Here is a 24763-nt window from a genome sequence, read left to right on the forward strand (position 1 = left end):
CTGTCCCGTACTATTCTTACATTCACCTTATATTCAGAGATTTATCCATCTGTCTTGAATGAAATTAATGTCAGTGTCACAACCTGTCAGGCCAGCGAATTACTAAGATTCTCTATCCTTTTCTGAAGGAATTTCTCATTTCAATACTAAATGGTTTATCCCTCATTCTGCATCAATGTCTTTTGGTTCCGCAGCCGAAGGGAATATTCTGTTTATTCTGTCAAATCCCGTGAGAATTTTATTTCAATGAGATCTCTCATTCTTCTAAGCTTTGGTGAATACAAGTCTTGTCTATACAATAGCTCCTTATGTGGCAAACTTGCCATCCCAGGTAAAGTTTTATTGCATTACCTCTATGACAAGTTTATCTTTTAGTAAAGGTAATGAGACCAAACCTGCACGTACTCCAGGTGTGGTCTCACCAGGGCTCTAAATATTGACTCTAAATAATTGAGCATTTCATTACTTTCGTTCTCAGACCTTCTCATTGTAGAAAACCTGCAAAAATATTGCAAGTGACAACCTGCAAAGGAGTTTGCACTGCAAATATTTGTCTGAGATAAAAGTACAGTAAAGTCAAAATTCATTGCAATTAGATGGATGGCAATTACAGGAGATTCTAATACTCCGCATATAGATCTGTGAGGTAGGCATAAATCCTTTGAGTGAAATAATTATTATTGTTGGAAGATTAAGTACAATTGGATATTAGGGATTCAGTAATTGCATGAGTACATAAAATTAAATAGATTAAATAATACCAAAGCCAGTTAATTAAATAATGTTGGAACTTATGGCAAGCAGATACTGGAATGAGAACATTAAATAAATGATTTAATTAGGAAATTAATAACTGAGCTTAAATGGCTGAAGATATTCTGATGTAGCTGAGAAACTGAATTTAATGATTTTACAGGATGAGAGAGGACAGTAACTTGTCTAATGCATTACACATCACTTTTCAATGAAAAATTGCCACTCTCAGTTGTGACAGGCAAAACCCCCGGTGTAACAAAAGTGATAAATTTGGGATTAAAAAATAAGTGTCACAGGATTTTCACAAAATCAAACATAACTGCAAGATCGAACATTAGAGATAAGTGATGGGAAAAATATAGCATTGAGATGGCATTCAATCTGTGTGCTTGCCATTTGTCTGTCTGCTTTGCAGGAAGCTGCTGACTTTGTAGAAATAAGATTCTGAGACGGCGTAGAACGGGGAACTACGCTGTTACCTCGCTGTTCCTCACTGGATGGCGGGTCAACCAAGTGACAGGTCAAATCAAATGGCAGAAAAATGTCAAGTCATCAGAAAATGTCTCAATTAGTTCTGATAATTAAGTGCTCACGTTGTCCTTGTTTCAATGTTGGTGAATGCTTAAAATACTCATCAGATCAAGCAACATCTGATGCGAGATAGAAGCAGTTATTGTTTCAGGTTGATGATTTTTCATCAGAATTCAGTAAATGGGCCAGTTCACACTGGTCCCTGGTGCCTACCACATGGTCACTGTCACTCCAAACCCCTGTGAACATTTATTGGCCATGTAGTTCTCAATGCACTGCCTGTGTTATTGCCATGTTGGTTTGACAAGACAACACAAACGGTGACTGGGCTGCAGGCAGTGATGAGGAGCCAGGTATGAAGTGCATCCGTCTCTGCAATTTTTTAATAAGCTTGTACTCAGTGTGTGAGTCAAGTGGCTGGGCAGGAAGTCAGATATACCTGTGTCTGTCCTTCAGCATGTTCTGCTGTTCTGGAAGAAACAGGAGCACTCTGGCCTCTGATTTTCAATGGAAAGAGTGTTTCAGGTTGATTGCCTTCATCAGTTGTCCTTTTGTCTCCACAGGCTCTGCCTGACCTAATGGTATTTTGTATAGTTTGTTTTATTAGAGTTGGAGTGAGGGTGCATGCAGTTTTCTGTTTACATTTACTGTGAAATATGCATTCATCATTTGGATATAAGACTCACCCAATAGTTTAATGTACACAAATCTCAGATGAGTCCATCAGTATGACACCTGGTTGGGACCTTCATTTGGAGGTCAATTTTATAGCCCAGAAAATCAAATCCAGGATTGGTCATGATTTTATTGCTATTCAACAATTGTCATTGACCTGAAATATTGACTAGTTTCTCTTTCTGGTGATGCTGCCTGACCTGCTAAGTCATAAAGCCATACCAAATGATACCAGGCCCTTTGGCTCAATTCGTCCATGCCAACCAAAATGCCCATATAAGCTAGTCCCATTTGCCGATGTTTGACACATATCCCTCAACTTTTCTTTATCCATGGACCGTGGATTTTTCTCCGAGATTTTCGGTTTCCTCCCACACTCCAAAGACGTACAGGTTTGTAGGTTAATTGGCTTGGCATGAATATAAAATTGTGCCTAGTGTGCGTAGGGTAGTGTTGGTGTGCGGGGATTGCTGGTCAGTACAGACTCGGTTGGCCGAAAGGGCCTGTTTCAACGCTGTATCTCTAATCTAAACTAACTAAAAATTAGCAACCTTTCTGCTTGTTGCCCCTGGAGTGTAGTAGAAAACCTAAAACTAGAGCAGAAAGTGCGACATTGTTTTCTCTCAGCATTGATGCTTGCATGTAAAACAGCAGCCCCACATTTTGCGCAATAAGGAAGACCAAGGGTTACAGTTGTAATTCATCAACTCCTGGCTCAGTTCCCATTGTTTGGTACCTTGACTCACTAGATTATTGAAGAGCAGGATTAATATCTGCAAACGTGATAAGTTTTGTAATGAGGTGTTTCCAGAGATGCAGCGATCATTTCTAGATTTAGCAGCGGCAACATATTTAACAGAATTGGTTAAAGTGGCCTTAAAAAAAAAAAAGAATGCAACATTTTGTCATTCAGATTTGTTCTTAACCATGACTGGCAAAGATAAATGGAATATAGATGTTAAGCTGAATTGTTGTATAGTTCAGTAAATGTTCTAGCATAATTCATGGTTTTTATAAAGAGAGAACTCAAGATGGAGAGAAAGGGAGGGGTTCAATAAGTAGTAGCAGATATACTATGATCGTTAAACACCTCACATGTGATAATTACTGAAACTCTGAAAGTTTTCGGAAGCTGCTTGTTAGAGTCAATGGCCCGAGTCGTGCTTTCAATGTCTTCTATGTGTCATGGAAACTTGACACTACTCATCCACCTATTCTCCTGACTGACAACCACTACTGTCATTTTTACAGAACGCAGAGGTCATGAAACAAATGACTTTGTTTCGTCAGACGCAGGAAGACATGGAACAGATGAAGAAGGAGCTGGAGGAAACAGTGCAGCAGCTGGAAGACAGCATGGAGCAGAAAGTGAGTTCAGCATTTACCATAAATCAGAAATTCCTTTCCCCCTCGACTCCATCCAAGGACCCCGACAGCCTTTCCAGGTGAGGCAGAGTTTCACTTGCACCTCCTCCAACCTCATCTACTGTATCCACTGTTCCAAGTGTCAACTCCTCTGTACATCGGCGAGACCAAGCGCAGGCTCGGTGATCGTTTAGCTGAACACCTCCGCTCAGTCCACTTATTCTACCTGATCTCCCGGTTGCTTAGCACTTTAACTCCCCCTCCCATTCCCACACTGACATTTCTGTCCTGGGCCCCCTCCATTGTCAGAGTGAGGCCCAGCGCAAATTGGAGGAACAGCACCTCATATTTCGCTTACACCCCAGCTGTATGAACATTGACTTCTCGAACTTCAAATAGCCCTTGCTTTCCCTCTCTCTGTCCCGTCCCCCTCCCCAGTTCTCCCACCAGTCTTACTGCCTCCGACAATTCTCTGACCTGCCAACTCCCCTGACATTAGTCTGAAGAAGGATCTCGACCTGAAACGTCACCCATTCCTTCTCACCAGAGATGTTGCCTGAGTTACTCCAGCAATTTGTATCTAATTTTAATTCCTTTCTGGAACGCTGAAAATTGGAGCAGTAATTCCAGTCTGTTTCAGTGCATGCCTAATCACGAATCTTATATGATTTGTTTGGGCTTATTAATAATATGTTTCTTTCCTCTCTTTCATGTCCCCCTCTTATTGCCCTCTACCTCAGCCTTCCTAATATCTATCTTCCTCTCAATCCCTCAAGATAGTCCTTATTTTTTTTTAAATCATTTATTGCTTTTCACTGTACCTCGGTACATGTGACAATAAACTAACTAAACTGAAACTAAATTGTCAAACTGAACTGAACTGTAGTATCACTTTTTTGTTTGCAATTGTTCTTGCAATACCTCTTGGGATTATAATATATCAAAGATGGTATATTAATGCAATTTGTCCATGTGTAAGCAGCTACCTGTCTACAGAATTTTACAGTCAAACCTAATCCTGCCCCTGTTTCAGGTAGACACACTGACACTTTCAGTAACGTTGCTGGAAATTGATGTGGATCATCAATTTTGCCTTTTCAATGACACCGTCATGTGCAGGTAAATTAAAGCCAAACAAGATTTCACTCAAAATGACCTATTTGCAATGAATCTTATGTTTGGCACCCTGGTTAATAAGAGCAGGTTTTTTTTTGATGAAGCCATCATGGATTTTAGCAATATATTTGACAGGACGCAATTAGCTCGCTGCATCAATAAAAAATGGGACCCAAATGTGGCAAAGCTGGCTCAGATACAGGAAACAGTAGGTAGTGGTTGTCGGAAGTGATTGGAAAGTTGTTACCAGCAGAACTCACAAGAATCGGTATTTGGTCTCTTTGTTCTTGTTGTAAATGTAAATTTCGAGGGGACATGGAGCAGCAAGTGTTTGGTAAGTGTTCACCAGTCTTGAGCATATTTGGTGGATAAAGGGTTAATTCGAAGGCAATTGTGGGGAGAAATTCAATTGTTGATTTTATTTTCTTTGTGATGAAGATTTTGTGAAGTCTATTAAAATAAATAAAATAACAGGCAGTTTGGTGTCTCTGTCTTTAAAAAATATGAATGTATCTTTCCTGAAACAACAGGAACAGGAGCAGACTCACAAATTAGACGCTCTACAGGAAAAGCTGCAATCCAGGAATGCAGAAGTTCTATCTTTGAAAAGCACCCACGAGGACTCAAAACAGGTGAGATTGTTTGGGAATTACTTTCTTTCCAAGTTAGAGGGTGGGGTCTGGAACCCCTGCTCCATGTGCGATTTTACTGGACAATAACATTTATGTGCTGGTTCTGTGAAAATGAGTATTGTAAACCAGAGGATTCAAAGTTGGATCCAGAGCTTACTTGGAGCAGATACTTGAGGTTGCACGTCATCTGAATTTCCTGGCTCGAAGGAGGATAAAACAATGAGGTTTGGTGCTCCTGATCACAAAATTCCCTGCATCTAAAGTGTCCATGGATTGAGGGGAGGACATTCAGTGAGAATTTGTTGCTCTCCTTGGTTGAATGTCCTGATGTAATTAAATGCATTAATCCAATCCCCACTATGGTGGTCAGATGTTGGGCTTCAACATAGCAGCACTGACTGCTCCAGTGTCCTTCTTATTTGTTTAATTTTAAACCCCCAGTACTGAGTCAACTGGGTGACTGGACTAAAGACCTGATCCCATTGTACAACAGGGCTTTAAGAGATGTACAAAGTCACGTGCAGACTGCAACCCTCTTCATTTCCCTAGTCTTTGCAATTGAAGAATGTGTATAATGTGATGCTCAGGACAGGAAACAGCCTTTTGCTTCTATTGCATAAAGTTTTAAAGCACGGAAATGGGCCCTTAAGCCCACCACATCTAAGTCAACTGTTCTCCCTATCCACACAAATATGGTTTGCCTGCACCAGGACAGTATCCTTCTATGTCTTGCCCATTAAAGTGTCAGTCTAAACATCTCTTAAATGTTGTGATCATATATTTTCAGTACAAAGAAAATTTAACCCTCAGATCCTCTAACTCATTAATTCCCCTTTAATTCTTCTACCTCTAACCTTAAATCTATCCCCTCTTGTTTTAGGTATCTCTACTATTGGTAAAAACAAAATTGGCTATCTACCTTATCTCTGTCTTTCATTAGCTTAGATGCTTATGCTCCTCATCCTCCTTCACTGCAATCCCAGACTATCTAATCTCGCCTCGTAACTAAAGTCCTCCAATACAGACACCGTCCTGGTTAATGTCCTCGGCACACTTTCCAGCACAATCTCATCCTTACTATCTCCAGCACAATCGCGTCCTGTGTGTATCTTCAACCAATGGTGCTGTGCTGTATTCAGATTGCAGGAGGATGTGTGTGGTGAATCATTCTGTATTGTGACAACAGATACCACGAGACAATTGCCCTGATCCTCGTGGATCTGAACTGATTCTGGACACCCTGCTGCTGAGGTTGATATCACCAGTTTCCACAATGAGGGCGATATTTGCTTAATCGAGAATGAAACTAGCTTTCGTGTTGCTACAACAATCTGTTTTGGAGTAAAACTTGCCTTCAGATTGGGAAGAAGAGTGATTCCTGGGCGTGAGGCAGGGAGAACGAAGGTTCATGCTGGACTAAAGATTTAATGCAAAACTTGAGGCCAGAGCAAGCGTCATGTAAACTTGATTTAAATTCTGAGTATCAGTAAACTTTATAAAACAGATAAATGATAATTTTTGGCAATTATCTGCTCATATCATGAAAATGCTAAAAAAACATTCACCGGACAGAAATTGATCATATTAAGACAGAGAAGAAATTCCCTCAGTAAATCTGAGATGCTTAATTAATTAGTGTCCTGTGTGTCTGACTTCCCCCCCCATCAGACGAGCACTGTGATGGCATCAACCATTGAATCGCTGGCGTCAGAGAAGACGGCTCTAAGTCAGGCTGTGGATGAGAAGGAGAGCACATTAACTCTGCTGCGGGGCGAGCTGGAGCAGGCGAAGGAGGCCCTGACTGCGGAGAAGGACAGCACGAATCGAACGGTCGAGGGGCTGCAAAATCAGCTGAATGAAAAGGTACAAGGGAAGTTTATCTGGTCAAAACTCAGGAGTCAAGTTGAATTTGGCATTTAAATATCTTACCACATCTGCTGATTAAATAGACTGAGATGAATGTCGTGGCTTTGGGCAAGAATGCACTCTTTTTTGTTTAGTTTATTATTGTCACGTGTACCAAGGTACAGTGAAAAGCTTTTGTTTGCGTGCTATCCTATCAAAGACGAACCTACATGATTACAATCAAGCTGCACAGATAAAGGACGTGATTTTTCAACATCCACCACAATTGTGAGGTTGAGGAGACTCCTTTTAATGTCAAATTGAATAATATTATCTGCACATAATGTGCTAGTAAGGTGTAAGCTTGTACGTGTACTGGTGTGAGCTTCCGCATGGTTGTTCCGTTGTGTGTCTCCCTACAGTCTGCTCATGCTGCTGGGCAGAGTGTCAATTGGTTACACTGCAACAGGGCTTGGGGTGGGCTGTGTAACTGGGTTGGCTGTGTGTTAAGGCTATGCTGTGTAACTGGCGGGTTGTGCTGGGTAACTGTGCCAACCTTGTCTTTCGGATGCACTATGTAACTAGGCTTTGTGTGTGTGTTTGGATGCGCGGTGCAACTGGGCTTTAGTCATCATGCAAGGTTTATGTACCTGCCTTCTTTAGGAGAGCCATGAGCAAGCTCTGGAGAAGCAGCTGCTCGATGAACAGTTTGCTCTTCTGCGCTCTGCAGTCGAGGAAGCGGAGGGAATCATTCAGGATGCACTGAATAGGTTGGAGGACCCACTTCATTTTGGCTGCACCAGTTCTGCAGGTAAACACTGAAAGAGAGGCTGGCCTGAATTTGAACCAAATATACTTTGTTGTTGGTTCTAAATAATAGAGTGTTAAGTAATATTGAAGATGATTTACCGTAAGGCTTGAAAACTAAATAACTTTTACATATTAAGAATCTGGGAAGAGATGTGAACATTTTGGGCAGATCATTTCACTGTGCGTTAGTACATTGTGTTTGAAGCAGCACAGAGAACTTTTTCTGGATCAATGCCTGGAATGGCCACATTTTTATATGAGGAATGATTGTGTAGGCTAGGCTTCTATTGTAAGCATTTAGAAGTGTAAGTGAGCCTTGAATGAAATGTAGAAGATGTGGATGTGAAGATATTTCATCTCATGGCAGTATTTAGAACCAGGGATCACCTGTTGAAAAGCTTTACTCAAATCTGGGAGAGGAAATTACACATTCGCACCAATCCTAAATGCTTCTAATTTTGTTTTACAGATTATCTCATAACAAGAGCTCAAGCTACACAGGATTCCCTCAGCAGACTACAGAATGGGCATACAAAGTACCTGGCTGACAAAAAAGGTGAGATCTGAGGATTTACCAGTGTGACAAGCATTAACTATTTGGCTTGTAGCGTGTGTGACTTTGTCCAGCCATTTCAGAATTGTATTCAACTCCCCCTGGCTGATGCAGGTGGGAACATCAGTCGTATTTTCAGAGCAGGTTTCAATAAAATCACTAGAAATTATTTAAGGTTCCCAGCCCTGACTTCATTCAGTAATTTTGGGAAGGATTTGTTTTAAAACTGTGACCAAAAATTTGATTTAAGAGAAATTTGCATACAATTTCAGTGGAAAATCTACATTGGTGTCAGTGTTCTTAGTCATCCAGAGATTTAGTTTGCGTTCTTGAATATCTATTATTACATCCTCAACAGCTCACTGTGCAAGAATGGTCCCGTTCTTGGCATCAGTGTGGTTGCAGGAAGAGGAGCTTTGAGGGCAGCGACAGGCAGGAATATACAAGGAGGCTGGGGCTGCTGCTTATACAAAGCCACAGTGACTCCATATGTACTGTGATCTAACGTCGCTTCAGGAATTGATTAGTAACCTGATGCTGTCTGGTTAGGCTTCCACAGATCTATACAACAGTTCAACACTTGCACTGCTTACGTTTCCATGTGACTGTGTATGGCTTGCATTACTGAAAGTTATCGTGGCTATTAACTACAGTCTCTTTACTCCTCCCTGGCTGCAAATAATCATGCTATTAGAATTGGGTAATTGTAGCCGATGAATGTTTAAACTGAGAACTCTAAGGTCGACTTCTTAATAGACATTATTGGTTCAGCATAAAAGGGGTTTGAATTTTTTCTACAAAGACAAATCAGGAAAATAACATTTCATGGGCTGAATTATATTTCTCTTATGTTTGTTTATGCTCATGCACATTGCAGAACAGCACAGAAGCAGTTCTGCATCTTCTAGACTTGAGATGCAGACTGTAATGGGTGTCCTTGATGGCAAGCGTGTAATTAATAGGTGATCTAACATCCAACCCAGAGGAAGGACGATTTTTCAGTCAAGATGTAGCTGATCATGAATCATGCAGGACTGTGCCCGGTTTCTGGAGTCATAGAGTGATATTGAATCAAATTGAATTGAATTTATTTGTCATTCAAAAAATTTGAACAAAATGTTGTTCTCATACAGTCATAACAATAAAAAGCAAACAAAACACACAATTACATCACAGTGCCTCTCCTCCAGGCACCTCCTCACTGTGATGGAAGGTAAAAAAGTCTTATTTCTTCCTTGCTTCATCTCCCGCGGTCAGACAGTCAAACTGCTGCATCGAGGCGATCGAGGCTCCCGATATTGAAGCCCCCGCCAGGAGATGGAAGATCCCGTGGCCGAGCCGCGCCGGGTAATGAAAGGTCCTGCGAACGGGCTGATTCAAGCCTTGCGATTTGGGGCAGATGAAGCTGCTGTGACTGGAGCTCCCGAAAAGTCACTCTCCAACCAAGGATCCTCCGAAGCCTCGGAAAGTCGAGTGGCAGCCTCAATCGCAGCGCCACCACAGACTCCGAAAGTCAGCCTGCACCGCGAGTCCACAAGCTCTGCGACCGGAGCCCTCAAGGTCGATCCCAGCTGGAGGCCGCCCAGCTCCTCGATGTTAGTCCGCAGCGCAAACGGTGATATGACACGGAAAAAAGTTGTATCTCCGTTGAAGAAAGAGATTAAAGACAAGTTTCCCCCACCATCCCCAACATAATACACAACTAAAAATTTGACTATTACATACATCTAACATTAACTATAAGACAAAGAAGGAAGAAAGACAGACAGACTGCAGCCGCAGACGCAGACGCAGACGCAGCGCCTGGTGTGGAAACAGGCCCTTCGGCCCACTTGCCCACACCGGCCAACATGTCCCAGCACACTTGTCTCACCTGCCAGCATTTGGTCCATATCCCTCCAAACATGTCCTATCCATGGACATAGGAGTCTGAAGAAGGGTCTTGACCCGAAACGTCACCCATTCCCTCTTTCCAGAGATGCTGCCTGTCCCGCTCAGTTACTCCAGCATTTTGTGTCTACTATACATGGACCCTGCCTCAGCTACCTCATTTGGCAGCTTGTTCCATACATCCACCACGTTTTGTGTGAAAAAGTTACCTCTCAGATTCTTATTAAATCTTTTCCCCTTCACCTTAAACATATGTCCTCTGGTCCTCAATTCACCTACTCTGGGCAAGAGACTCCGATCAAAATCTGGACTGTGTGTGAAAACTGGACTGTCAGAAACACACACAAAGATCGGGATCTGATTGTCTGTTTTGGTGATGTTGGTGGAAGAATGAACCCTGTGCAATTGGGGGGAGCTACTCAAACTTATTGATTGAATACCTTTTGTTTCAGAATCCATTAAAGGGCAGACAAGACCTCGGTTTAGCATTAATCAGAAAAATGGTATCTCTGCTAATCTGGGATTCATTCAGTACTTCACAAGAGCCTCTTACTACCATAAGAAATAGGATTGGGAACTTGCTACTCAACCGACCAAGACTGTAAGATGTTCCAACATAAATCCACATTTCAACACTATCGCCATATTCCTTCATTCCCTTAAGGTTCAAAAAGCTATCAATCTCAGGCTTGAATCTACTTAATGATGGAGAATTACGACGATCGAAATCTTTGAGTGAAGACTTCTTTCCATTGGCTCCAAATAAGTGACCCTTACTCTCAGGCTCTGACTAAAGTTCTAGACCCTTGGCAGGTATCAGCCTCTCAACAACTACGTGATCAAATATAACATTTTTTGTCCTCGTAAATTCCAGAGAAGACAAGTGTCACTTTTGTTTTCTAGTCTTGCTGTTTCATCACTGCAGGGAATCCCATGAACTCTTAGTTGCATTATTGTACAGCAAACATATCCTTCCTTAATGAGTTAACAAAACCACACAACAATCAACGTTTGATTGCACCAAAGCCTCATGAAAATGCTGTCACATTTCATTATTGTTTTACTGCAAACCCTCTCCAGTAATTACTAACGTAATTTGTCTTCATAGTTGCCTGATAAATATGACAACGTCTGGGTTATTTTTGTGCAAGATTACCCATTTTCTTCTGAATGCCAGCATTTTTTACTCTGTCCCGCCTGGTGGCACTTAAATGTCATTAATATTCCTTGCCACTTATCGAGCCATATCAAAAAAAGTGTTTTAAGACTTACTGGGTGTGAATATGGAATGCTTTGTCTCCTGAGGAGTTGCAAATTGAAACGAGCTGGCAGTAAAGTTTCTATTTTTGAACGTGCTTCTTTTACGGATGTGATTTTCATGTCTAATGAAGTTCCAGACACAGAGTGACTTGCACCAAAGTGCATGCCGGCAAGGTCAAAACTTTCAGTGGGGGGGGGATGATAAAGAGGGAGTAAATTTATAATAAAAACAGTGGCTCATTGTAAATCATGCAAGTTGTATCTAATTTTTTGCACAACTGCGCTGTTTTTAATTTCTCAAATATTTATTTATTTTTCAGACGCTAGCCCTCTGCTGCAGTCAGTGACCCTCTTTACCCATTTGATGAGTGACACCATTGTTCAAGGTAGCGCCACATCCCATATGGTTCCAATGGAGCAGGCGGATAGTAAGTAAAGTCTTTTGTCTGCAGATGGTAGTGTTATAAATCCAATGTCTGCTGACGGTCAGCAAAGCTTTTAACCCATTGGCTTCAGATGGCAGTCATGTTCTTAACCCATTGTCTGCGGACAGTTGGTAATGTTATATGGAATGTATATGGAACCAGCTGCCAGAGGAAGTAGTTGAGGCAGGTACATAAAACATTAAGACAGGTTCAGGGATAGGAAATGTTTAGGGGGATCTGGGCCAAATGTGGGCAAATGGACTAGCAGGGACGAGTTTGGCCGAAGGTCCTTTTTCATGTTGCATGTTTCGGACTCTCTGTGATTCTATGATAAGAAAGAACAATGACTATAAACGGAAGGAGAGAAAAGAACGAGTTCTGAACTTCATAGGAAGAAACTTGGGTATGTATGTCAGAGTTTTGAATTTAATAATATTATGGGAGATAGTTTGTACATAAGAATGCCCATTAATCGGGCATTCGTAACCCAAGGAAGGCCTGGCTACAGACAGTGAGTCATGCTGTCCGTCTACTGTCTGCGAGTGAGTTGCTTAATGTGGAACACTTTGTTCTTGCCAACTTCCTTGCAATTTTTCAAACGAAGAGCCACTATTGTCTCATTTGTTGGCCTAGAGATGGTGGGTTCTTGCATGTGATTTGGAACGAATGGTGGTGATTAAGAAATATCCAGATATTTTGATTGCACAGTAAATCCGTGGAATTTGTCTGACATAATCAGTTTTCCCACTGTATCGATCTTTTCTACATTTCCCAATTTCTTGTCATGAGCTTCCCCAGAAAATATGGGTAATTTGGAAATAATTTCTTAATTTCAGCAAGTAAATAATTGGACATAGATAATTTCACTAAAGTAGTTTAATGAATCTTTGAGGGATCCAGAACATAGTCTTGAAGTATTGAACATGAGTCCAAAGAAGCATCCCGACTCGCAACGTCACCTATCCATGTTCTTCAGAGATGCTGCCTGATCTGCCGAGTTGCTCCAGCACTTTGCATCCTTCAGAACATAGTCTTACTTGGGATGGGGTTATTGGTTGGGAGAAATATTTCATCCAAATTGATTTTGATATTCTATCCACATGGCAGTATGTTTGCAGAATCACCCTTTCAGTCATCAATGATTCAAACCCGAGTGCACGTCATTCCCAGAATAGCAGCAATGTCAGCTCAGTTCAAGTTCAACCAGAACTTGGGATTGAACCTTATTTTTCCTCTAATCATTTCCTCCTCAATCAAGGTTGATTTGAATTGTCTGACTGTTAAATGGTGTTTTAGGGGCAAGTAGATCTTGGAATTTTCTGCTCTTTCTTCAAAAAAAAGCACTGATAAATTGTCAATAAAGGGCATCTTTAAAAAAAAAAAGATTTAGGTGTAATGAGGATCTTCTTTGATTTTTTTTCTTTCTTGTGTTTATTCCTGGTGTTCTGAATTTTTGGTGCAATATTGTGGGTAGTTAAATAGGTGCTGCACTCCCAAGCACCTTATCTTAGATCTGAGTCTTGGGCGAGGGTGGTGACTGTTTAGCCACAAGGGAATCATAGCCGAGCTTTAAGAAACATACAGCCCTGGAGTAACTCAGCGGGTCAGGCAGCATCTCTGGAGAACATGGATAGGTGATGTTTTGGAATGGGCCCTTTCTTCAGACTAGGAAAGTCTGAAGAAGGATTCCGACCTGAAGTGTCGCCGCTCCATGTCATGCAGAGATGCTGGCTGACCCGCTAAGTTTCTCCAGCACTTTGTTTTTGCAAATCAACATCTGTAGTTTTTTGTTCTACAACTGGAGTTCATTCGTCTGATCAGCTGGTCTTTATGAGTCAGGCTGATCATTTTTTGTTCCATAACTTAGAAGTTTAAAGAAGAACTGTGCATTTAGTCTAAACTGAGCAAATAAGGAGAAAACTTGGAATAAACCAGTTGGCCACGATGTTTTGCATTCATGATCTTGGTCATACCATTCTGCTCAGACGTTACATTGGTTCTGTTTTTCAATTTTTTAGACCTGTTGGATGCGTGTAAGCGGTGTGGCAGTGACGTGCTCTCGTACTTCTCCAATTTGAAGGACTCTACAACACTGAGCATTGCAGATTGCACAAAAGTGAGAGAGAGTCTGAACCAGATAAACGCCATCGCAGAGGTAAGAAGCTGAGTCTGTTCCTGCAAGTTTGGAAAAACTTTGGACGAAGCTGGGAGCAGATTGAGCCAACCTAATTTGCGGGAAGGTTGCTGAATCCACCCTGAGTTACCCACACTGGTTCTCCACCTGCGATCAGCTGAAGTAACACAGTTCAAGACTTGGGGCTGGGATGTCTTGTCAATGTGTAACACCAACATTTAAGATAAAACATATCTCTATCAAATACCACTATTTGTGCAGCTTATGAAATTCCATATTGACTGAGTTTGCTATGAATTCTCTCTCCCTTGTTACGCGACTGACTGTTGTATATACGTTCATTTTAGGAACTGAGGCCCAAAGGAAGAGACATCAAACAAAAAGAACTGGGTGACCTTGTGGAGCAGGAGATGTGTTCCACATCAGCAGCTGTAGAGGCAGCTACTGCGAGGATAGAGGTGATTTGGTTCAGTATCTGTGCCCATTTCACTAACTAGAACACAAAAATTGTACAAAGGTTTTCAGTTACGCCGAGAGCGGATTTCTGGAGGAGAGGATATAGTTGAACATGAAGAGTGTACTTGCCCAAAGGCAAGATCAATTTTTCGGATATACGTCTGTTTGTGAGAAAAGAATGTGTAAAAAGGATATGTTTCCTCGAGTTTAGAAAATTGAGATGCCACCTCTCAGCGGGCATAGCCTTAGAATCTCAGTAATTTGCAGCAGCAAAGGGAAGAATTTGGTCCATTGAGTCTTCGACCTGTCAAAATAAGCTATTTGGATTAAGCCCTCCTTCCCAGCTCTGTCAGTACCTATGTAGGTAATGGCAATCACATGTACAAACCAATACATTGTGTGCAGGAGGAGCCCCCTTGACTCCTCAAGCACCTTCCACCGTTTAATAAGATCATGGATGATATGATTGTGATATCTACCCTTGAAAACCTTTCATCCCCTGCTTAACAAGATGTATCTACTAACGCCTTAGAGATATTCAAAGATTCATCTTTCACTGGACTTTGCGGAAGAGTGTTCAAATGATTCACAATATTCAGTGGAAATAATTAGCCTCAGCTCTGTCTCAAAGGAACAACTCCATAATTTTAAACTGTAATCTTGAGTTCAGATTGTCCTACGAGGAAACATTCCTTCCATTTCCACCATATCAAGACAACAGAACCTTGTATCAATCAAGTCATGCCGAAGGAGGGCACAGTGGCTGGTAGAGCTGCTGCCTCACAATGCCAGAGACCCTGATTCGATCCTGACCTCGGGTGCTGACTGTGTAGAGTTTCCAGGTTCGTCCCAAAACTGCTCACAATACTACAAATGCAAACTCTTGGCATTACATCCCTGTTTATTTATTTTCCAGTGCTCTCAAAATAAATGCTAACATTGCATTTGCTATCCTTACTACCAATTCAACTTGCAAATTAACTCTTATGATGACATTCCATGAGATTTCTTAATGAATGTACCTGCATATAGTCTACTGTGAATCATGCACTCAGATACCCAGTTCCCTGAATGTGTTTATCCAGATACCTTTTAAAAGTGATGAGGATTTCTGTCCCAACTGTCCTATCAGGCAGTGAATTCCAGCCTTCTGTCGCACTTCAGGTGAAATAAAATTCCTCAGTTTCCTGATTATCTTATTGCTTATATTAATCTTTACCTCTATTGACCTCTTTCTAAGGGAAATGGATTATTGCTGTTCAGCTTAACCAGTGGACCTGTGCTTTTATATAATACCTATAAATCTTTCCATGTCCTCCTCCGTTCCAAAGCAAACAAACCCAGCCCAGTGAATCTTTCCTCATTGATTGAATTATCCAGCTGTGGAAATGTTCTCATGAATCTCCTCTGTACTTTCTCTAGCACCATCGTATAATATGGAAATGTTTATAGTATTCCAACGGTAGTCTAACTGGTGCCTTACACTGTTTTAGCATGACCTTTTTTCTCTTTTTTTCTATACCTTGATCATTAAAATAAAACATCTCTCATGCTGCCTTAACCACTTGATATATCCATCTTCCAACTTCGCCTGTTTGTGCATGTACTCTCCATCTGTATAATGCGGGTATTCCATCATTTGTCGGTCTTCTGTGCCTTATTTGTCCTTCTCAGACTTGACAGTCATTACACTGCACTCTATCCGCTAAGGCTTCCTGGAGCTGCCAGTTGCTAACCACGTTAACTGCCCTTCCCATTCCCATAATACCTTTCTGACCTAGGCCTCCTCCATTGCTAGAGTGAGGCCAACGCAAACTGGAAGATCAGCACAATCCCAAGGTATTAACATTGAATTTTTCAATTTTAAGTAAAATATCCCCTACTGCTCATGTCTTCCTCTTGACCCCCCCAACACAGTTGAAACGCATCTTACCTGAAACACTGTATCTTTCAAACAGTTACATTTGGCGAAGCTGCACTTTCTTTCAAGTCGCAGTGCAAGAGTAGTTTGACAAGATACAGTATTCTATTTCTTTGTCGTTAAAATTCTGACCAATTCAATAGGATGACATTTAGTTGTTGGATTGCAAAGCTGTCAATGATTAAAACTGTTTTATTTTCCATTTAAATCTTGTATCCAGGAAATGCTGAACAAGTCAAGGGCAGGAGACACCGGTGCAAAGCTGGAGGTGAATGCGAGGTAATTGCATCAGCCTACATCAAATTGGGACTGTTGACCATTGTGTACAGTTTCAATATCAAGTTTCTGGCTCAAAGGGCCTTGCATTCTTCAATGGGAAAAGCAGTTGTTTGGGACTCTGAGATGAAATGTCAGCCATCTCCCGTGTAATCGCAACTTATCCCTGTTCAGCAACTTAAATGCCCACCTGATTATGGATGTCTCAAATGAACCTCTCTGCCATGATCTTCAATAGTATTCTCTGATGGCAGTATGAATCTGTGAAATTGGACCATTTTCACACCACCTTTAGATCTGAGGTGGGAATAGCAGTACTTGTTTATTTTGTTTTACGTTTAACTTTTTTTGAAGTAATTTAATTAGCTTATAGGCTTTGAATCTTCCCGTGGTATGATCCAGCCAGCCGTCAGTCTTTTGCAGCTGTTTTGTGCATGGATCCATTTCCTCTTAGTGTAATGGCCATTGGTTCAAAACATAAAATTGATTGGTTCACTGCTCTTTTCTTCCTTTTGACCAGAATTATAATGGACTACTTTAAATCATATTTCCATCCTCAAGTTTGTTTGTGTCAACTTCATTCTTTCTTGTAGGATCCTTGAATCTTGCACAGGCTTGATGCATGCTATCAAAGTGTTGGTTCTGTCATCGAAGGATCTACAGAGAGACATAGTGGAGAGTGGAAGGGTAAGAGCCTTGTAAAACTTGCTAGTAGAGTCATGTGACACCAAAGCAAACCCTTCGGCTTCCTGAATCCACGCAACCATCAATCGCCCATTCATGTCAAGCACGTTTTATTTTCCCCACATTCTTATTAACCCAGATATTACCACGCGCACACACACACACTATGCGCAAATTACAGTGATCAATTATGTGGGAAAAAATCCACAAGGTTATGAAGCGAATGCACAAACTCCACGTACATATGAGTCATTGGAACTGTGAGGCACTAATGCGTTGCTCCTCTTGTTGAAAGCACAGAATTTTTCAATTATAAGATGTCACTTGTTAGGTTGCTAGACAACTTATTGATAATATACATTAAAACATAACCGAACGTAATGTCTAGCCTCTTGTGCATACCTCACTGCTGACTGCACCCACTGTGCTGCTCCTTACAATGCCTGAGCCTTGAGCTCTGCAATTTCTTCCCAATTTAAATATCTTAAAGCCTTCATTAATCCAAGCATTCAGTCATCTATTATCATGTCTTGTGCTTAGTCTTCAATTTTTGTCTGATTACTCGCATGTGAAGTATGAAGGAACTTTACTGTTAATGGCGGTATATAATGGTGCTCCCTGCTATTAAAATAGGTTTGTCATCAATACATTTTCAGGGGCAACGTAATAGCAACAGTGGCAAAGACTTGCAAGACTACTTATGTATAAACCAGCTAAAATTCCATGAAGTCGCTTTTACCATTTTGTCCAATGAAGTGATGGCGCAAGGTCAAGAAAATACTGCAGGGAATATATTTAGCCCTCTTTGCAAGGTCATACTATATTATCCTCAGCAAATTATCAGAAAGCCACCCTTCTGATCATTTGTGATTCAGGCAAAGGTCCCAAAACAGATTCCTCCTCTGCACTGATGTTGAGGTGATTTGTATGAGTCTGGATTTCTATTTCCTTTTGCCACTGTTGCATGGAGGATGGGCATTTGGATAAGATAATTGATCCAGAACATCTAGCAAGATGTTTGAACCTTCAGCACAGGATGGGAAAGTTGAGAGAAAATGCCATGAGAAATTTGTGCTTCTTGTTAACAGGGGGCAGCGTCCCAGAAGGAGTTTTACGCCAAGAACTCCCGATGGACTGAAGGCCTCATCTCTGCATCAAAGGCTGTAGGCTGGGGAGCCACTGTATTGGTGTAAGTATTATTACATTTCTCAGTCACCTATGTACTTTGTCACATGTGCAGGTGCGCTGTTGAATCTGGATCACAGTTGCAATCATATCTGGTTAACACAGATCCAATGTGAGTTTAAGTATTTAGCATTTGGCTACCTCAGTAGGTTTGAATATTCCACTAAAATACATGAATTATTTTCCGAGAAACGGGATTGTTAAAGCATAGGAGAATTCCATTTGGCACATCGGATCCACATAGTACAATTTAGTTAGTTTCATTATTCCAATCTTTCCTTGTTGACCTGAAAATAATTTTCCCTTGACTTTCTATTCAGTTCCCTTTATGAACCCTGATGGGCTTTATCACCCTTACAGAGCAGCAGTTTCTAGGTCATAACTATTTTCTACATTTTTAAAAGCTAATTTCTTCATATCATTCCATGCCTTATGCTAATCTCTGTAAATCTGTCTTCGCTTATTGAGCTGTGCTCTAATGGGATTAGTCGTTCTCTACATTTCTTTAATGAATCCAATCTTCTACATTTTTGTCAAAGCATTTTTCAACCTCCTTTGCTCTGAGTTCAACAATCCAGTTTCTCTGGTCAGACATTGTGGCTAAAATCCTTCATGCCTGGAACTATTGTTGTGAATGTTTTCCTCAACCTTTCTCAAACTTTCACCTATTTCCTAATGTTTGATGGCCACAATTACACGTGGGGTACTCTATTTGCAGGCTAACCAATGTTACAAAGCTTTAATATAATGACACTGCTGTTGCACTCCAAGCCTCTGTTTATGAAGCTTTAGATCCCATGGACTTTACCAAATACATTCTCAATGTGTTCCACTAGCTGTAAAGTTTCACAAATATAAATATCTCTCATCCATATAAATTAGAACATGCCGTTTCATCCACAATGTTGTTCTTCATTCTTTTTTTCCAAAATGGATCATTTCACACATCTCTGCATTAAATTTCACCCGCTAAATTGTCTACACATTCTGCCTGTGTTGCTGCAGTATATCACGATTCTCCTTACTGTCTACCTCATCTCCCATTTTTGTGTCATTTCAAAATCTTGCCCTGCTGCCCATGCCTCATCATTGACAATTTATCCAAAAAAAATGGGGAACATCACTGTCTTTCATATTCCAGTCTGAAAAACAACTGTTTTCCACCCTCTGATTTCTATCATTAAGCCAGTTCTTTATCCACTCTGGCACTGACCCTTTTACTCCATGTGCCACAGTTTGACTAACCAGCTTTTTATGTGGGACTTCGTCAAGTGCTTTCTGAAAATCTAAATAAATGCCATCTACTGCATTACCTTGATTGACCATCTCTGTTACCTCATCAGAAAATTAAATCAGGTTAGTCAAATGCAAGTTTTCTTTAATATATCTGTGCAGGCTTTCTTTATAATGAAGACCTCTATAAGTGCCTTTTAATTCTTTCCCTGATTACAGACTCTAAGAACTTCACCATCATTGAGGTTAAACAGACTGATCTATAATTAGTGGTGGGCGTTTTGTTATCACTCTTTATGAAAGGGCACTTCAGGAGGATTGGAAGTTTGTAACACGCTCTCTGCCTTACGATTCACCCCATCCAAATCAGATCACTTATTTTCTTTCAACACAGCTAGCTTTTCTATTTCCCCACAACTTTCCTTTATCTTAGCTACCTTCTTTTCATTGAGTAAGCATTCCCTCTGCTGCCTTCCAGTCCAAAACTAATGCCAGATGTCCATGGAGGCAAGAAATGTGGATATTTAGGAGGTCAGATATTTGTGCAATTCCAAATATCCACAAGAGAATGGAGTACAACATGATTAGGTGCTGGACAGGAGAAGTCAGGTCACAGTTATTTGCTCCCCTACAATTCTAAATCTACAGTTTGAAATATCAGTATTCTCATAACAGATTTCTGTGTCTACATCTACTGTAATACGCAAACTATTATTGTAAACTTAGTCTTAATTTGTCTGATTGATTAATGAGTTTAAAAATCTGGCACCTTTGCTGAGTTCCTCCTAGTCCTTGCCTCTGGTGTAGACGTTCCATGAAGTGACAATTTTCACTGGAAAAGACTGAGAATTTAAAGAGGAATCCTACAACAGTTACCCTGCGGTAGACACAAAATGCTGGAATAGCTCAGCAGGACTGAAGAAGGGTCTCTACTCGAAACGTCACCCATTCCTTCTCTCCAGAGATGCTGCCTGTCCCGCTGAGTTACTCCACCATTTTGTTTTCGACCTTCGATTTAAACCAGCACCTGCAGTTCTTTCCGAAACAGCTACACTGCTACAAATACTGTTCTTGTTTTCAGATTAAGCAAAGAGCAGTATAGTACAGCATAAGAAAAGACTCTTCAGCCCTCAATATCTGTGCCGAACATGATAGCAAGACCAAATCGTATCTGCTGACATGTAATCCATATTAAAAGGAGGAAAGATAGCATCAAAGTTGCAGGCAGTTTCTCAGAAGATTGCAAGCGACAGCAGTTTCTGGAACTGGGGATGTTCATTAAGATAGAGACATTGGGCTATCGGTGTGCTCCACACATTTGTAAGAAAAGAGGAAGGTTGATAACTTTTTCAAAGGACCAAGGATGTTGCAGTGATGGATGGGCAAAGATTTGATATCTGTGTCATTCATTCATTTATTTTCAAGATAAAAATGAGCACTGAATATGTTTGTTGATGTGGAAAAGGAGAATGATAGATTAAACAAAGCAGCTCATGTAAGTAAGGCCACAACAAATGTAATGAAATATTAGGTTTATATAGAATCTAAGAGATTCTATGAGATCGTGGAAACAGGCCCATTCAGCCCAACTTACCCACACTGACCAACATGTCCCAGCTCCACTAGTCCTCCCTGCCTGCGTTTGATCCATATCCCTCCAACCTGTCCTATCCATGTACGTCTAACTGTTTCTTAAATCCATAGGATAGTTCCTGCTTCAACTACCTCCTCTGACAGCTTGTTCCATACACACACCACACTTTGTATGAAAAGGTTATCTCTCAGATTCCTATTAAATCTATTCCCCTTCACCTTAAACCTATGTCTTCTGGTCCTCGATTCACTTACTCTGGGGAAGAGACTGTGCATCTACCCGATCTATTCCTCTCATGATTTTATACACCTCAATAAGATCACCCCTCATCCCTCTACGCTCCAAGGAATAGAGTCCCAGCGTGCTCAATCTCTCCCTATAGCTCAGACCCTCTAGCCCTGCTGGCAACTTTCTTGTAAATCTTCTCTGTACCCTTGGTTAATCAGTGCAGTGGTTGCAGTGATGCAGTGGTTAATCAGTACAAAGCTTAACCAAGCCATTTTGGGCTCATCATTATATGACAGAATGACTGAATGCTGTGTTAATAAAGTTTAAAGCAGATTTACTATGATGCTGCCAATGCTTATGTGCCACGAAGGAAGAAAACGCGCACTACATTTTCATTAAAGTAGAACATCATACAATCATTTAACGGAGGTGTTTAAAATTATAGAAGCGTGAGATAGGATCAAATAGTTAAGGGGCCAACAAATATACAACAAACATAGATGCAAGTAAAATAGGACACAGCAAGAAAAACATTTTATAGTTAAAATTAGAGTAAATAGTTGTAAGAATAAAGCTGTGGCACAGAAGCTCTGTCAGTGGAATAGAATAGTAGAATAGTTAGAAGGAAAAGGAAATAAAGAGATGTGAACTAAGCAAGCGCATGGAATCAGTAGTTTACATGTGAAATGATAGAACTTTATTTATCCCAAAAGGGAAATTGATCTGCCAACAGTCATAAAACACAAGATACATGAAATTAAAGTGACGAGTGCGAAGGGTCGGGTAAATGTAAAGATTGGGGGGGGGAAGGAGAAATGGAGTCAGTCTGATAGTCACAGGGAAGAAGGGTCTCCCATGGTGTTGTGTACTGCATCTTGATCGAACCAGTCTGTTGCTGAAGGTACTCCTCAAGTTGACCAGTGTGTCATGGAGGGAGTGAGCTGTATTGTCCAAGATGCTCTGCAGTTTGAGGAGCATCGTCCCCTCCAAGACCACCTTACATGAATCCAACTCTGCCCCCAAGACAGAGCCAGCCTTCCTGATGAGTTTCTTGATCCTTCGCCCTGCTGATCAAGAACACGGCAACGAAGAAGATGGCACTGGCTACCTCCGAGTGGTAGAACATCTGCAGCATTTTACTGCAGACATTGAAGGAGCGGAGCCTTCTCAAAAAGTACAGCCGGCTCTGTCCCCTCTGGTACAGCAACTCAGCGTTCCTGGGCCAGTCCAGGTTGCTGTTCAGGTACACTCCAAGATATTTGTACTCCTTGGTAAAGTGCACATCCACACCATTGATGGAGACAGGGGACAGGGGTGTCCCTCTCCTCCTAATGAGTTACAGGTGATTCAGCCCACGCCACTCAACATCTTGTGATTTCAAAGCATTAGGTCATATCACAGAACAAAAAATGAAGCTGTTAGTAGTGTCTGTTACACGTTTAATCAATATTATCAAGATATTGAGTATGTGATTGCCCGAAATATGGCTATTTAATGGCAGTGTAACGGTCATCATGCTTTATCATTGTATTGTGCACCAGCCAGGAGTTTGGGGATTTCCACATGTACAGTTTAATTGAGAAATCCTGAAGTTACTGTCAGGGAATCAATACTCCTTCACAGTCAGCCGTTTGTAGCTTCCATTTGAAACTTTTGGGTTATGTCTAATTATCTAGAAATTGTGTTTTTTTCCCATTATGCAAAGGTTCATAACTCTTTAATGTGACTGGATACATAGCTAACCTTGACATCATGGTAACTGTATGCCACAGATCCCGAGACCTAGCTGAAACAAACTGTCAGGAAAGGGGAAATCCACCTCACAGTGAACACTTGATGTTTGTGGGCAGCTAGAGGTCAGCTGTAGACCCATCGGTTGACTATAATACAGGCCATCAAAGTCTGGAGTTTATATGCATGAGAAGAGGTTTTATTGGGCAATAATGTCTTTTATAGCTTATGTGATTCAACTTTGGGATGTGTATTTACTGATTAAGTCCTTGGTGTGATTTCATTGATGCATGTTTACCTAATATAGAGTTATAGAGTCCCATATCACACAAACAAGCTCTTCGGCCCAACTTGCCCATACAAACTAATATGCCACATTACACTAGTCCCAGCTGCCCACGTTTGGCCATTATCCCTCTAAATCTTTTCAATCCATGTGCCTGTCCAAATGTCTTTTAAATATTGTTGGAGTACTAGCCTCAACTACCTCCTCTTGTTCCATGCACCCACAACCCTCCATGTGGAAAATGTTGCCACTCGGGTTCCTGTTAAATCTTTCCCCTCTCACATTTAACCAATGACCTCTAGTTCTTGATTCCCCTACTCTGGGTAAGAAATTCTATGCATTCACTCTACCTACTACTTTCATGATCTTTACACCTCTATAAGATCACCTCTCAGCCTCTTGCACTCCAAGGAATATAGTCCTAGCCTGCCCAACCTCTCCCTATAGCTCAGACTGTCAAGTCCTGGCAACATTCTCGTAAATCTCAGTATAGAGCTTGTGTTAGTAAATTATATTCTTACTCTAGTTTATTTAGCAGTGTTGAGATTTGATGGATGGTCTGGAGCCTAACTAGCATTCTTCGATGTGTCTATTCAGGGATGCTGCAGACTTGGTTGTCCAGGGAAAGGGGAAGTTTGAAGAGTTAATGGTGTGTTCTCATGAGATTGCAGCCAGTACAGCACAACTGGTTGCTGCCTCCAAGGTAAGTCATCATGTTTATTCACCCATGTTCGAGACATACAATACCTCTATATTGGCATGATCCAGTTGATCGCAATACCCCTCCTTGAACTCTCACTTTTGCATCTTTCCCCTTGTTGAATACAGATGAGAGCTATTCATTTTGGACCTGCGCGCTGCACCTGCCTCCACACATAGATTATCCCTTTGTTCCTGAGAGGGACCCACTCTTTCCCTGATTGCCCGCTTGCTCTTGAGAAACTTATACTTGTGCCACCTTCTTTTGTAGGTAAAAGCAGATAAAGACAACTGTAACCTTGGAAGGCTGCGGGAAGCGTCCAAGGGTGTTAACGAAGCCACAGCCAAAGTAGTGGCTTCCACCAAATCGGGAAAGTTCCAGATTGAGGAGAAAGGTAGATCACTTTTGACATTATGTATGAACCTGAAAGGATATAAAGGGGTGGATGGTGGGATGTGTTGCGGGAGGTGGATATAT

The 24763-nt window shown here is 41.1% G+C and overlaps 1 protein-coding gene across 2 annotated transcripts in view; it reads left to right on the forward strand.

Moving 5' to 3' along the window:
* Nucleotides 1-24763, forward strand: part of hip1 (huntingtin interacting protein 1) — a 189709-nt gene that overhangs the window by 154808 nt on the left and 10138 nt on the right. For both annotated transcript variants that reach the window (XM_055657952.1, XM_055657953.1), the window contains exons 16-28: nt 3214-3330; nt 4974-5075; nt 6744-6938; nt 7584-7731; nt 8200-8286; nt 11754-11861; nt 13877-14013; nt 14340-14450; nt 16590-16648; nt 17239-17332; nt 18418-18518; nt 24184-24289; nt 24557-24680. In XM_055657952.1, coding sequence (XP_055513927.1) covers nt 3214-3330; nt 4974-5075; nt 6744-6938; nt 7584-7731; nt 8200-8286; nt 11754-11861; nt 13877-14013; nt 14340-14450; nt 16590-16648; nt 17239-17332; nt 18418-18518; nt 24184-24289; nt 24557-24680 — 1489 coding nt within the window. The remainder of the gene's footprint in view (nt 1-3213; nt 3331-4973; nt 5076-6743; nt 6939-7583; nt 7732-8199; nt 8287-11753; nt 11862-13876; nt 14014-14339; nt 14451-16589; nt 16649-17238; nt 17333-18417; nt 18519-24183; nt 24290-24556; nt 24681-24763) is intronic.

This window comes from Leucoraja erinacea, chromosome 28 (genome assembly GCF_028641065.1).
Source record: "Leucoraja erinacea ecotype New England chromosome 28, Leri_hhj_1, whole genome shotgun sequence".
Taxonomy (NCBI): domain Eukaryota; kingdom Metazoa; phylum Chordata; class Chondrichthyes; order Rajiformes; family Rajidae; genus Leucoraja; species Leucoraja erinaceus.